Below are 15,780 nucleotides of genomic sequence, written 5' to 3' on the forward strand. Positions count from 1 at the left end.
GCTAGGTCATGCAAGAGACCTTTGACTTGCAGCCCACCCTTCTGAGATCCTAACCAGTATTTATGATTTTGTGCTCCATTTTATACACAACATAATGTGCATATAGTCTTTTTCTGTGTTGTGCCTTCAATGATGTTTCCTCAAAGCACTCGTCTTCTACATCTTGGAGCCCTTGTCTTTTTGAGACCATAAGCAGACAGCCATCTACTGCTTCTTTCAGTCATTCCACAAATGTGAGGGCTGCCTTGGGAGGAAAGCTCCTTGCAGCTTAGATCCATTCTGTTGTTTTTTTCTTGGCTTTTCACTAGTGTCCTGATTTGTGTTCAGTCAATAAAAGTATTTTCTTCTACTACTGAGTAGTAAAAAAAAGTGACAGCCAGGTGCAGAATGATCAGTTCAGAATGTAGTTGCTTACCTCTGCCAGGTTTCCAATGAAGTGGTAAAAAGTACGTCTATTGTTTCTACTAAAAAGGGAAAACATGCATACATTGTGTGTGTGAAGGAGACGGACACAGCTGTAGTCACAACATGGCTGCCTTTGAAAATGGGCTGATTTGCAGAAGTATGGCCACACTGCAGTTACTGCTCTACAGTGAACACTCTCCTGGATATTCCAACTGTTTCCTTCTACATCTCAGTATTTCATGCCTCCTGACACAAACACTGGCTAGGCTCAGTCACAGGAAGCTGGAAACTGGCAGATGGTTTTCAAACATGATAAATAAATCAGCAGTGTTTCTCACCACCAGTAACCAAGGTGGTTGCCACTATGAAGACTTTTCTTGGTCTTGATTCTTGGGTTTCAATTTTCAGTCTAATTTTGCTCATTTGTACATTATCTTATTTACAGACCAGGCAGGTTAGCTGGTTTGTCTAATTTTGGTTTATTTCTATTAGCAAGGGCAGGTCCAATGCATAATGCCATAATGCTAAATTTCATGAACTATCCAGTTGCTATTAAACGCCTATGTCTGACATAAGCATTTTTTGCTCTTTATCTTGTATAAACCTTTCAGGTATCTCAGCTGCATTTAAGTGCAGGTATTTCAAGGGTTTGCCAGACCTCTAGAACTAGTCTGTCTTTCAAGTATGTGAAGGTGTTCCAGAAGGCTCCAGACATACACACCACATCACAGGGTGGGCGAAGCAGCTGGAGGTTCCTCACTGCACAACACCCTCCCCCAACACAGTCACCCACAGTACCTCTGTTCTGGAGGATGGAAACAGAATGGCTGTAATAGCAGGCCTATTCTTAGCAAATCTGCATTTCAGTTTCTCAGTTTCACAGTACAGAAACTGTTTGATCCCTATTGCTCATTCTGTCACATGCTGGAGGGCAGGCATAGTTTCCAGTAGATCTGCTGCCTCCTCTCACAGTCAAGTGTATTTCTAACATTTTCTTTGGACAGTTTTAATGCCTGGCGAAGCCCCTGTGCTATTTATTTAGGAGAAAATAATGTAATTTTATGGCAGAACTGTCACAGATTTATGTACTTTTAAAGAATAGCTTCCAGAAAATGGGAGATTTTGAGCATCCTTATCACATCTTCATGCCTGTTGTGACCTACCTTTTGCAATCCCTAATGAATTGAGGATTATATGTCTTGACACCCAGTTGATGCCCCATGGCAAGCCCTGGTCCAGCTGACTCATAGATAAAGAGATCTTTGAAATTAAGTATTCCAGGATTACAAGACGTTTAATGGTACAGAAAGTGTTTGTAAAAAAAAAAGTACTTCTCACTGCATGTCTGACATCACTGTATTCCATATAGATGCTTTCTCAGATATTCTACCTGTTCAGCTTTTGTTGACAGACCCATAGAATTCCATTCAAAGTGAGGAATCTGTAGAACAGAATCATACATTCTGAGTGTTAACATTGGTATAAGCCACATACCATCTTACAGCAAAGAAAAGGCTCTCTGGTATCTGTTGTTCTTCATATTTTATCACCTATGTCTTTTTAAAAGCTAGGCTTATTCTAATACTGAAAAGATTAAATATCACAATATAAGATTCTTCTTCATGTAAGTACAGTCAGTTAGCTTCCAAAAAGCAGCACCGTTGCAGAGATGTAAAGCAGATGCCCACACAACACAGGCTATGACAACTCCATTACAACACCTCCCACTTTTGAAACCCAAATCAAGAGAAGAATCCCAGGTCACCATAGTTTCTAATGTTAATATATCAAACTGGAATGGTGTATCGGTAGCATAACATTTACTGTCAGGGCAATATAAGAAAAGATTATTACCCTGTTAAAACAGCCAAACTTAAGCTTAAAGAAGGATTCTAGCTAAAATTAGAGTAGGTGAGTAATTACGTATACAGGAGGATCTGTATTCATGAGCTTCCATTACCCAAACATTTCTGTGCTGGTGGCTGTGAATTATCTCTGGCCACTAGCCTCGCCTGTCCCAGCACTATCGCTGCGGCAGGCAGACAGCTTCCATACCCCATCTTGCAGCTGCCTTAACTGTCTATCACTCAAGGAGAATACGTTCCATCTTTTTCCAGTGCTTTTAACTATTAAAACCATCTTTAAATCTGTTGAAAGGGAAATGTATCAACCTGCACTATTGATACAACTCCGAAAGGACATAAAACCATGCTGACTGCTCACCTGAACTACCCGGTACCCCAGCATTTCCAGGTGTCGTTTCTTCACCACAGGTTCTCCTTTCAGGTGACATGAATCTTTGCTAAAAGCTTTTGAATCAAGAAATTCCAAAGCAATTCTGCAAACAATAAAAGTGTGCATTTACTTTCAGGTCTGACCTGAATAGCAAGAAGTGGTATTTCTAGTTCAGTATTGATAGCTGCAGCAAGAGTACTACTAGATAAACCTAACAATTCATAGAAAATAAACAACTCCCTGAAACCAGACAAAACATTTTCCTCATATTTATCAAGAGAGACTTGAACTTCACATGATTTAGAAAAAGCATTTCTTCCCTGCATCTGTTTTTGTTCAAATGGCAAAACCAGCTAACCAGCATTTTCAAAGCTTACATTTGATGTGGTGGTGGGATAAAACAGTATTCCAACCTCATGAAACACACTGCAAGAACACCCTGTATGCCCTAGTTTACTGGGTCTGTCTGGGATGGAGTTACTTCTCTTCACAGCAGCCCACAACCATGTTGATAACACACAAGTATTTTGGCTGTTGCTGAAGAGAACTTGCACAGCATCAAGGCATTTTCTGTTTCTCGCTCTGCACCCAGAGTGAATATACTAGTGTTGGCAAGAGCTTGGAAGGGGACACAGTTGAAACCTCAACTGGCCAAAGCAATTATTCCCCTCCATAACATCATGCTTAGCAATAAAGCAGGGAGGGGATTTTTTCCAAAGTAGCCATTGCTGTGGCACTGGTCTGCTGGTGGCAAGTGACTGCATTTGCATCAATTGTTTTCCCTTTTTCTTCTTTTCACTTACTAAACTCTCTCAATTGCAACCCAGATTTGGGGTTTTTTTCACCTTCACTTTTGACCCCTCGACTCTCTCCCCCATCACACGGCAACGGAGTGAACGAGCAGCTGGGTGAGAGCTTAAGTTACTGGCTGGGGTCAACCCACCACACACAGGAAGGCTGTACCTCCTAAGGTTTTGGAAAAGGGAACAGAAAACTAAATAGCCCAGTGATTGCAGCAACTGTTCAGGACATAAGCACCAAAAAACTGGTCTAAACTTGATCTAAACTTGGAAGCTTGGAGGAGCTAATGTGGAGAATTCGATGTACTAACCTCTGAGCTCCTGGTGGCAAAGCCTTTCTCCCTTCATCTTTGAAGTCACGTCTCAAATGCGTTCCCTCTGTATCATCCAAAGATATAGTCTGAGCCATATAGGAAAGAGGCTTTTTATTTTCATCTAGAATGCACTCAAAATCTGCAAGAAAGCACAACAAACCTGTTTACTGACCCAAAAAAGTGAAATAATTTATCTGTACAGTGTTTACCTCAAGAAAAATTAAGTGATAACCATAATTAGAGATACCAAACATTATTTATATTATGCAGAACATTTTAGAAACTACATCTTGTATAGCAATTTCTTCTTTGCAGTATCTTGTGGCCACATGCCCAGGGGCTTCCTAATCTTGGTGATAAAAATGGTACCAGAGTTCTCCACAACAATCCCCAAAGGACTAACTTCTCACCTATTTCATAGTAGTATGGTGTGAGAACAGATATTCTTGCATAATGGCTCCCTCCTAAGATCTCTGCCAGCATTCTGTGAACATGCTGTCGCAGCGGATTTATTCGGCTACTGCCTGCAAAGACAAAATAAAGAATTCATACATCAAAACTGCCACAGCCAAAGTTCTGAAAATAGCACTTTGTGACACTGCATTTTTGACAGCCAGCCTACTGAATTAAAGCTTTTCCACAGATCGCTGGTGTTATTCCACCATAATTCAGAAATGATGTCATCATCTTTTGGGTGGAAATTGGCAAGTGCCTATTAAGCATGAATTTCAAATCCAGACTTTCCATCCCAGGATTTTTCCCATTCACAAATTACAAACATTTTAGTTTCAGGTTTCACCTGTTGGATTGTTTGCCTAAATGATATTTACTTATTCTATTACAGGCACACCACACTATCTGTCACTTCCCTTGCTCCATTAAACATCTTCAGTCTCAGAGATGAAGCAGCTGAGTTTGATGGGTAGCAAGGCAGATCATGAGAATTAGTGGAGGAGATACTGCATTTGCATTAGATGGGTTTTCTGGACTGATGACTATTTTTAAAGATCTCAGCTGGTATACTTGGTCACACCTACTTCTTCATCTCTCATCCTTGATGGATCTTGATTCTTCTGAGGAAGATGGCAGCAGGGAGTTCAAAAGGAGACAGCAAAATGTTCACCTTTAATAACACATCCTCAGCAGAGTGGGGTGTGCCTTCCTGAGCTTCTATTGTGTGCTAGTGTCAACAGGCAGAAGTGTCTAGCAGACTGTTAAAAACAGACTATTCCTAGTAACAAGGGCAGCTTTTCCTCTCCTAACTGACTTACGGCTATGAAAGATACGTTGGCAGTAGCGCTCATGAAACCAAGGGATGTGAAACTCCGGGCATTCCAGGCAGACTGCTCTGTTCAACTTCATGAGGTGCATGTGGACCCTCTTCTTTAGGGGATTAGGCAGAACTGAGCCAAACAAAATAAAAAGGTGTGAACCAAAATGTAAACATTTCAACACACTGAACTAAATGGCTACCTCCAAACTCTTTACTAGAAATGCAAATATCTGTATACTATGGCATTTATAAAATTCATGCTGCAGAATCTTAAAAAGGTTCTCAAAATCCCTGAGGAAAAAAATGAGAAATACGCTTTTGCTCAATATTAGGAACCAAAGCAAAACAGAAGTAAGAAGTAATTTAAATTCTTTTCTGTCATTTAACTCTTAATGAAGTTGTTGAAATAAAAATAGCAACAGTACATTGATAGTGAACAACATACAGGTAGGCAGGAAGGAAACAAACACTCAGTCTCTTATTTAGAGATGATGGTAGGACTCATTTCTCGCAAACAAGAATTCCACATTATTTCTTGAGCTTTGTGACTATTTCTAACAATAAACACCACACTCGGGTAATTTTATTTCCAATAAAATTGAAGACTTATTAAATACTGAATGCAATAAGTTGACTATCAAATTTGTTTTAAATGAGCTTCCCTCATCTGCAGTACAAGTTTGTACTTCCAAAACAAAGCACAAATTTTTGTTCATTCCTTCCCTTTTAGCACTGAAAAAATGACTGGATTAAATAAGGGAGTCTTTGCAGTAAAAATAATTGTTTAAAGAGTAATTCTACTTCTTAAAGCCATATGCAGGTGCACAATTCCATTTCATGCCAAATGCTACATAATTAAATACATCAGAGAGCTAGATACGTACCTTCAAGCTGAGCATCCAATTGGCTTAGGAAAGAAACATTAAATATCCTTGTTATCAGAACTGGAGGAAAATAACCAGCCACTGCCAAAACATGACCAAGTAGCACCAAGTGGTGAGTTTCAAAACAACCTTTAAAAAACAGCCAGAAATCCATATTAACACATGACATGAAGTTGAAAAGATTAGCAATGCCCCCCACCCCTGCTGGCCTCCCAAATAACAGAGGTTTCTTTTTTAACGTACTCAGTGCACACACAGGCAGGTTAAAATATATCAGTAGAAAATAATCTTCACAGTTTATGAGGCTGTATCACCAATAATTTAAATTTAAAAAAAAAAAAAAAAGCCTCTACACATTTCCTCTACAACTTAGCCATTTCCTTGTGATGAATCACAAAATGTATCCTGTCCCCAGATGATGATTCCTTGGGGAACACCACAACAATTCTACCCAATAACAGCACAGTGAAATAATCAGGATTTTCACTTGTTTTTTACTATGCTCAAGACACCCTGCTAGTCTCTTAGCAACAGTAATTTTTAAAGGGTGAAATAAAGCTAAAAGCCCAACAGAAGCGTACATTGAGTCTTTGTCGTGGTTTAACCCCTATGGGCAGAGTATTAGTAGTAACATACAGACACAGAATAATGCCATTCTGTTCCCAGTTTTATTCAGTACAAATAATAACTTGCAATGACACTGATTTATTTGGTGCCACAATATCTTTGTCTAATGCACTTACTCAAGTTAGAAGTAAGATGTTGGATACAACTCTCAAAGAACTCTTCATTGGCAGGAGGGTCATAATTCAGAGCAGAGAAAAGGAAGAGAATAAAATAGATTTCAGAGGGGTGGATCTGGGAAAAAAAAAGACATCCTAATCAAATCATTGAAAAAATATCTTAATATTGCTTTATAATAAAAAATGGTTTTATAATTAATTTAGAAGTGCAAGATCTAAGACTAGATGAACTATTTTCTAGATTCATTTTCTGTCAACTTTTCCTCGAGAAAAATATTGGCTAAACCTCAAAATCTATTTCATGTAGATGATCCAAGTGTTTCTGTATACTTAAGACTTTAAGAAGCTTTCAAAAAGGTCCTCCATTAAATTCTCTTAAAGAAAATAAACTGTCATAGAACAAAATCAAAGATCTATACAAATACCAGATTGAGGAGGAAACAAAGAAAATATAGCAAGAAAACACAGCAATTCTGAGCAAAAAGACAGACTTTTGAGGAAATCCCCACAAGAATTAGCAATGCAAAAATATATACCATGTGATATGACTACGTGTTAAGAAGTTAAAAACCAAATTATTTCAGATGGTCAAATGTAAAGCTGAATGCAAAGGTTTATGGTTGACCTAATACTGACTGATCAATAAAATAAGACAGAAAAACAAAAGTGAAGCACATGCAAAATAATACACACGGAAGCAAAACAGCTTTGCGTGAACATGGGAAAAGATGAGCTCCAAATCAGGCACACCGAAGAGAACTCTTAGAAACACTGTGTGGACTGTGCTCTGAAACATTAACTACTAACCTGTCCTTTCTTACTGAATACCTTAGAGTAGATAGAAAGAAAAACTGTTGTACCTTGTCTATGTTCTCAGCAGTCACAGAAGCTATTCTATCAAGTAACGAAGGACAACGGTAGTTTGTTTTTATGAGAAAACATGACAATGGTAATACATTTGCCCATGTTATCTGGTCTATCAAGCGTTGACACGTGGCCATAGTCTCCTCGCTGATGACTTCTTCTAACCACTCTCCATTCACATGCATAAGTTCTTCCAACAGAACATTTAGGTTGTTGGCTTTCTGAAGCCTCTGCAACCCACAGTCATTTAGTTTTTGCAGAAGCTTTACACATAGCTCAGAACTGTTTTGCCAGTGCAACTGGTCATAATGATTCCACTTGACAAGAGCTGTAGCAATGCAATTCAAATGATGGAGACTGAACTGAGGCAGAACTGCTGCTGCTTTGTTTATAGTGATCTCCTCCACTTGAAAGGAAGGAAGCATGGCCAGAACACGAATTATTGCAGCAGTATCAGCAGGTATGACACTAGATTTTAAACAACTGGAAGATAGACAGAAATAAAATCAGTACCGACAGTGTGCAAATGTTTTAAAAAACCCAAATAAATTACGTACATGAAAATTCTATTTTAAAAATCAAATCTGACGTGTGTCAAAGCACTTTGAATATAAAATAAGTAAAATATTAATGACATGGTAGAAAATCACACTGTCACTACCATCTTTTTTCATTGAGATTAACATCTTATTTCTAATTTATTCAAAACTGACAAAGGAGAGAAGACAAGGGAGCATCTCGGTCAGCTGGTGAGGCTTCCAGTGTTACTGATAAACACAGAAATCCTTAGCAAGAGCAGAAGGTGCATCTTTGTTAAGGGAATTTGTGGGTTTCTGGGCCTGAATAATTCTGTGATTTCTGTCCTGGGGAGCACCAGGTTCTGAGGTGCCTGAGGAACACGAAGGCATCATCTATACATAATGTGTACAGCATTCCTATGGAGACCGAGCAATGGTACCAACAGTGGCAGATCTCTTCTCCCACAGTTCCAGAAACAGTTTCCCTTTCTGTATTGCAACTGTTCAAGCCTGAGAACTAACTAAACAGTTCTTCAATCTAAAGAAGAGTACTTCTGCTTCACACTTCCACTTGTCCCAACCAAAGCAATTCTTACTGTATATTTTTCATTACCTGTTTCTTCAAACATCATAGAAGACATTAACACCTACACTTCCTATAAAGTACCAATCAAAATCTCCTGTTCAATGTCATTAAATTGCAATGGCCAACAGGTGAGGGGCAAAAAAATCCATTTTTAAAAGATGTCATATCTCTCAGCAGATACTATTGGGTCTATATTCAAGAAAATATCCACTTCCTATCCTCTGATTTACACATTTAATAGATCAAATACAACTAAACTTCTTCATATTTTATAGAAACAAAACAATTTAACATCTTATCTTATTATTTAAGATATTAAGTAGACAATTATTTATTGCTTAAATAGCTACATTTCCAAGAATACACACTTACCCAAATAGTAACTCTTTTAGTTTGGCCATCAGCTCTAAATTTTGGCAATGCAATGCCACCAAGTACTGTGTTAACTTTACCAGCTGTAACACATGATAGCTATCCAAGTGTTTATGCAGAACAGAAGCCATTCTGAATGCAAACAGAAATAGATAACACGGTGTTATGATATACACAAGATATTGCACATAAAGAAGGGGTGTCCTGCGATACACAGTACCTAAGTGGAGGGTTGTGCACACCTGGACTCCTCTCCACCCCAGTTCTGACAACGTTCACTAAGTCTCCACTTACTGAATTGCAAAATTAAAGCCCTCATCACAGCAAAACAGCTACTTCACTCTAATAATTTATGTGCAGATTTTACAGTCAGTTGAATTCAGTGGACCAGGAATGGGATAAACTGGAACAACATCACCAGCCTCAGCACTGCTGTACTCACTTATGCAATAGTGGTTGCTACAGCTATGTTGGTCTAGATCTGCAAGAGGGGCTTTGTAAGGAAAGATAATACCTTAAGAACTTCTTTAGACAGTGAGATTCAATGAGAAAAAGCACGAATTCACCTGGTCCTCCCTTTAATACCACCCTGCTCCACAATACTACTTGTTCTTCTTCTTCCAAGAATCCATGTGGTTCACACAACTACACTTAATCTAGATATTGCTCGCAACCGGCATGTAACTCTGCTGCATTTGTGACATATCTGCGGCTACATCTTCTATGCCCAAAACCTCAACTGCTTTTCCCTTCATTGTATGCCAGACACTACCTCTCCCTTTAAATGATGTTCAGTTCACAACTGCGAAAATCTGGCCCGGGTTCTTAAAGACACAAGACTTAATAGCTCAAAATAGGGCACAATGACTTTTGAAGACACAATTCACATCAGTAATAGGATCTCCTGGATAGGACTTTACCTAGAGAATAGAACTTCTTAGTAGTATCAAAAAAAGATTACTTTTTGAGTAGATGAGCATTTCTGCATTTCATTTTCTGCATCGCCTTCAGTATTAGCAATACTTGGTAACCACTGAATTTGTCTGCCATGCACTCTACAGTTGCTAACAACCTGAAGAAGAAAAGAAAAGATATTTTCCAATGAAAAGCAGTTTAAAATCTGCAGTGAAGACCGGAGCCATTTTCTTTGTCTAGGAGAGAAAAAAACAATAGGCTATTTCAGGAAATACAGGAAAACAAATTCCCCCAAACTAGAAACCTTTGTTCTGTGGACCCTTCCTCTAAGCAGTTGACCTGTATGCCGCAGATAAGGAGATGTGTGTTACATCACTGCATATTGCTCTGGTGCTAGAAACCAGCAAGCCCAATAATTCTGAAAGTAGGCAAGTAGGAAAGGAACAATAAGACACTAAACAATTCATGATTAACCAGCAAGCTACAGACAACAGAACCAAACATGAGCTGGGCTGGTTCTGGGGCATATAAAGCCAACGAGTTTTTCTACCTGACACTGATTCATTTAAAAAAAACCCAACACAAATGACAAAGAAAAAAACAACAAAAAAACAAACTTAAAAAAATATATATAGAAAAAGCTTTTGGAACTTAGTCAGCTATGGCAAAACCAACAGAGCCTTGCAGCATACCCAGGTCTCTGAATTGAGCAAATGCTCAAGAAAAAAAGTCTGAAAACATGACTAATTTTAATTAATACAGCAAATTCTGCTTAAAACTGCAGGCTTGCAGAGACCCATGACTAATACCACCCCAAAAGAGGATTTTGTAGTGCAAGAAAAACAGGCAGAGAAAAATCTGCCACACAATGCTATGCTCTAATTGCTAAATAAATGCTGAAGTGTTCCCTACTGATGACCTTTCATATAGAATAGGATGTACAGCAAACTGGGATAGGACAAGACTGTTTCAGCTACCGCCAGTGTTAAAAAGGAAAGCCACACACCACTGCACACTCAGGGGCAAGACAAAGTTTTTTACTACCATCAACTGTGAAAGGAAGGCCGCAGTCTAAGAAACAGCGCTACAAGGTGGCCTTGCCTAACAGCATGCACACACACCTTAATTACTGCATGCAGCCTTCTCTGCAACTGTTTTAAGGCAAACTGCTACAACAGTGTTTCCATAATGAAATAATATATTGCTACAAAGTTACAACTAGGAAACCTAATGCTCAGCTCATTCCTCCAAACACCAGTAAATTTCTGTGCAAGACCATGTATATATCATAAATAAGATGAAGTTGTTAATAGCTTACCTCTCCCTTACCTTGGATCCTGCCATAGGCCCAAGATTACAAAATAATTTTGTAAAGGTTTCAGGATCATCATAATCATCTATAGTTTCAGACAGCAGCTGTTTAGCAACCAAGCGGAATTCAGCATTGTCAAAACCCAGCTGCTCATACAGCCCCAAAATAAAATTAATACTGTGTATATCAAGACCGGAGGCACTTTTAAGGAAAATCTTGTTGCACTTTTCTAGCAATGGATGATATCTCAGTTTAAGATTTTGAAGAAACTGCAGTATTCTTTTGGCATAGTTGAAGTGGACTTCGTTTTCTTCCAAGAGCTGTCCAGCCTTGTGTAGTAACCGATCTCGAAAACTCTGTGAGATAACATCAGATATGCTGATCATCAAAACTGACAAGATCCTAAAAAATTCAAAAGATTTTACACTTACACATTGAACATGCCAAGTAATAAATGTTAGATTTCTGAAATAAACTACGTAAAGAAAGGAACATCAGTCGGGGTGTTGCTGACTTATGCCTAAAATGGAAGTTTACATCTAGCGCAGATGAGCACAAATCATTTCCCCTACTAAAGTGAAAATTCTGCTTTTGGTGACTTTCTGAAATGACTGAGATTTTTCAGCCATCCCTCACAAACTTGTATGCAATGAAAGCATTTGCCTGAGGCAAGACCCTGACTTGCCTGATGCAAATTTACAAAAATATCTTTACCATTCAATGGAAACTAAAGAAACCCAAGCAACTCAAGTGACAGAACAGGGAGAAGAGTCATTGTCACTCCCAAAGGAAAAACCCCTTCCTAAGGGAACAAAATTTATGACCACAGAAAGAGTAATTTCTGTAAAGAAGTGCAGTCCCACTCAATGAGTTTCAAAAGCAGGCTCCTCACATCTGCCAAAATAAGTGCTGGGGCTGCTGGTGTTGTATAAAGCAGAAAAAAGGAAGAGCAGTCTTTGCTATAATGGCCCAGGGGGAACACAGGCAAGAAAATAGCTTAGACTTATTTGACTCAGCCTGGGGCTTAAGTAATTTTAATATTAGGGTAATGCACTGGACATGCTGGCAAGAGAATTGATTAATTCAGCTTGACCAAAAAAATGCTCTGAAGATAAACAAAAATACCATCGCTTTAAGACTCCTTACTGCTACTCACAATAGTAAACTAAATCAATGTCATACTAAAAAAACTATCAATGTCAAGGAAGAAAAACATCTGATTAGTCAATAGCCTTTAAGTTTTAAAAAAAGCCCCTGTAAAATTAGGATCAGGATAAAGCACTATCTGCTGTCTTCCCACTGTAAGTAAAACATCAGTTTTAATCAAGTGTTTAAAATGGTTATAAAGAAATTCTTTGAAAATTCATTGGGAAAATGCATTCACCCAAGCAGACCTGTCCATGAAAATCAATGCACAAATACTTCTTTTGCACAAACCCCAAAGTGAAGAAAAGCAACCTCCAGCTGAGAAAAAGGGAAAGTGTCCAGCAAAGACAGCTCAGTAATTGTGACATATTGCTTCTCCTGTTACTCAATTTCATTCTGACACCTACCTTATATCCTGTATAGAATCCAGTTTCACATCCACAATATGAGCTACTTCACCAGTTACAGGACTGAAATGTCTGCGTTGCTTGTATAAACACAGTGCAAATTTAGACAGAGCTGGCAAACTAAGCCTGTCAAGACATCAAAGACAGACAGAATATTTACCTTTTCTTTCTAGTAAATACCTAAAGACAAGAATCTACTTCAACAATTACATAAAAGACAAGGTTATACTCAAATTACAAATCAAGGAAACAAAATACCGAAACATTTTCTATTTGGGCACCTATACCGATACCTTGAACTTAGGCAAAACACCTAGGTATTTCATATTAGAGCATATTGTGCACATGAATCTCTAAAAAAACCAGAAGTCCTTCATTTACCCAGACCAGCATAAGAAATCTGTAAAGATTATATTCTCAAGCACTGATATGAAATAGCTATAATGCCTGTGAGCAATTTATTACCTGAATGTCATTTTGTGTTCAAGGTACACAGAATTTATTTACTTGCCAAGATGCCCCGGGTGTTACTTAAGCTGGGAGAGGCAATTCTGTGATGCTGGTGCCAAGACTGACACTTGCTTCTGCCATTAACCTGAGACTAAAGAATTAAAACTACAATATCAAAAAAAAACCCAAAACCAAAATAAAAAAAAAACAAACACCCAATCAAAACAACCCAATAAAACTCCAACAACAACCACCAAAAAACCCCCCATCCTAAGGGAAAATGTTGATGCTTTAATACAAAAGGTTTTTACCAAAATTGAGTTGAGCAGGGTTCTAACACCCTTTTAAGAGTTGGACAGCAAGCACTGAGATAAAACCATAAATATTAAAACCTGTAATGTATGTCAAACATGTAAGTCTACACAGACAATATATTTAAAAAACTTAAGTGCCAGTCCCCACTGTTGCCGTATCTAAATATTGCAAGTATTAAATTCACCAATATTCAAACCCTCCATATGAATAAAAATGATTTCCAGAACCTTCAAAAATACAACTGTCTTTTCAAAAACTTACATAATGCTTATAACATCTTACAAATACTCTCTGAGAACTCTGTGTAGCCTCACATGAAGCATATCACACTTGCAACTTAAACGTTTCACAAAGCATAGCACTGCTGCATGATACTTGCCTTTCTAATCTTTTCCATGCTTCTGTAACAAGTGCTTCTGTTAGAGAATCATGGTCTTCAACACTGAGCCTTCAGAAGAAAGACATAATAGTTTGGTTTTCTTCAAAAGTTATCAATAATCATAAATTCATTTACTGGGAGTGCAAAGCAGATCAGTTCTGTCTGCATCCCAAAAACCAAGGCACAGGACGCCAAGTTGTCTGCGTCACACAGTTAGATTACAGAAGCTGGGACAGAGCAGTCTCCCAATCTCCTTATAGGATGGCTTTCTAGTCAAAATTCCACCCCTTTTTATTACCAAGTAAAAAAAATGTATAGATGTGGAATTCAACATACTGCTACTCACCTCAGAATACTATACAGGGTGTCCACTACGGCCTCATCTTCCATGTGTTCCACCTTGTTTTCTGCTAAAATGCAAAGGGTAAGAAACTGGGAGTGGTTTCTTACATAGTCACTAGTCCTTAAGAGAAGTGGCCTCTTCTTTTGCAATTGCCACAGCATATTCAATGCAACTCCCACGTGTTTTTCAGACAGCCTGGCCTTGTTCCTTCCAACAAGGCTGAACACTTCATCTTCATGGGTGCAGCTATTTATCTGGCTCAAAAGCAGATCACTACTCAGAGCCCGAGCTTGGTAATGTTTCAGCGTAAACAAGCAAACCCGCCTCAAACAAAGCATTTTGCTGTGCCTACCAGCTATTGTTAAAGTGTCCAGAAAGATTCTTCTTTCACTTTTCACAGTAAACCATGTTGCTACAAAGAACAAACTCACGTATTTGAAAAACAGAACATAATTTTTCTTTCATCCTGTACTGTTGCTGTATTAAGAATTCAATTCTGAGGTACCTGTAATGAGACAGAATCAAAGCAGTTAAATACAGCCATAACTACTAGCCAAAAGTCAATGTTTCTACCTTTTAATGTTCCAAGTAAGATAAGCTTGAGAAGAACCTATAGCCTGGATTCTTCTCAGAGAAGCTCCCAACAAGAAACACTGACATGCTCACAAGCACTAAGAAAAGGTAGTCCATTTGGTAAGTTTTCAGAGTTAGAAACCTGACTTTAAAAGGCACGTGTGCTATCATGTTACTACCAAGAGAGCTTTTTAACATGCAGGCACTGCAAGACTAAGTCAAGCAAGGCTTGCTCTCACTAGGCCGTCCCATAATCCCAAACTGGGGTCTGGGAACTGCCAGAAAATACAGCCATTGGTGGTAAAAGGAAGCAAGATGACAACAGCTCCTGAGCAGGCATCACTGGATTCTTTTGGATCTATATGTGCACACCTTCCACATGCATGGGATTTACCACACACGTGTATACAATTTTAAATTGTAATTAATTCGAATATCATAGTAAAAGGGAATCAATAGGAAATGTTGGATGTTTTGAAACTTAAAAATATGTAATTTATCTACTTAAAGAACTACCTCTAAAGTACTCACAAAATATACACTACCAGGACAAAAAATTCTTTAAAATCACTTACAATTAGTTGAAACACAGTAAGCATTTTCAAGGCTACATTACAAAATACAGTGAGCCAGGAAGTCTTCTGCAAAGGAGAAAACGTGGGTACCCCTATTCCCACGTATAAAAAGTACTAAAGATTTAAGTAACTAAGAGTGAAGAGAGCTGCTTGCGCGATAAAGAGTGTTTTTAACCCGTTTGACAGAATCCCCTGTTTTCGTCAGGCATGCCGCGGGCTATCCCTGTCGCACGGGTACCACCAGCGGCCTACCTCATGTCTGCCAGGTCTCCGCGGAAAGCCCGCCTGCTCCCGCCTGCGGGCCGCCTCCTTCTTCCCTGCGGGGAGATTTTGACCCAGAAGTGCTTCAGAAGGAGCGGGGAAAGGGGCTG

At 38.7% G+C, this 15,780-nt stretch overlaps 1 protein-coding gene across 1 annotated transcript; it reads right to left on the minus strand.

Annotated features, from left to right (window-relative positions):
* Nucleotides 1-1,756: 1,756 nt before the first annotated feature.
* FASTKD1 (FAST kinase domains 1) lies at nt 1,757-14,599 on the minus strand. Its single transcript, XM_010023406.1, has 14 exons — nt 14,265-14,599; nt 13,919-13,987; nt 12,775-12,900; nt 11,228-11,623; nt 9,956-10,066; nt 8,995-9,126; nt 7,515-8,001; nt 6,655-6,769; nt 5,912-6,040; nt 5,026-5,157; nt 4,165-4,278; nt 3,752-3,893; nt 2,629-2,743; nt 1,757-1,846 (listed from the first exon to the last, which is right to left on the minus strand). The coding sequence occupies exons 1-14, from the start codon at nt 14,597-14,599 to the stop codon at nt 1,757-1,759; spliced, it is 2,493 nt and encodes an 830-aa protein (XP_010021708.1).
* Nucleotides 14,600-15,780: the final 1,181 nt, after the last annotated feature.

Source organism: Nestor notabilis, unplaced genomic scaffold (genome assembly GCF_000696875.1).
Source record: "Nestor notabilis isolate BGI_N333 unplaced genomic scaffold, ASM69687v1 scaffold31851, whole genome shotgun sequence".
Lineage (NCBI taxonomy): Eukaryota > Metazoa > Chordata > Aves > Psittaciformes > Psittacidae > Nestor > Nestor notabilis.

Bases quoted from the DNA above. Each gene is read 5' to 3' on its own strand.
- FASTKD1 (XM_010023406.1), bottom strand. From the start codon at position 14,599: ATGCTTTGTTTGAGGCGGGTTTGCTTGTTTACGCTGAAACATTACCAA. The intron at 9,127-9,955 runs GTAATCTTTTTT...GTTTGCATTCAG, and splicing joins AATGCTCATCTACTCAAAAA to AATGGCTTCTGTTCTGCATA. The intron at 4,279-5,025 runs GTAAGTCAGTTA...TTGTCTTTGCAG, and splicing joins CCAACGTATCTTTCATAGCC to GCAGTAGCCGAATAAATCCG.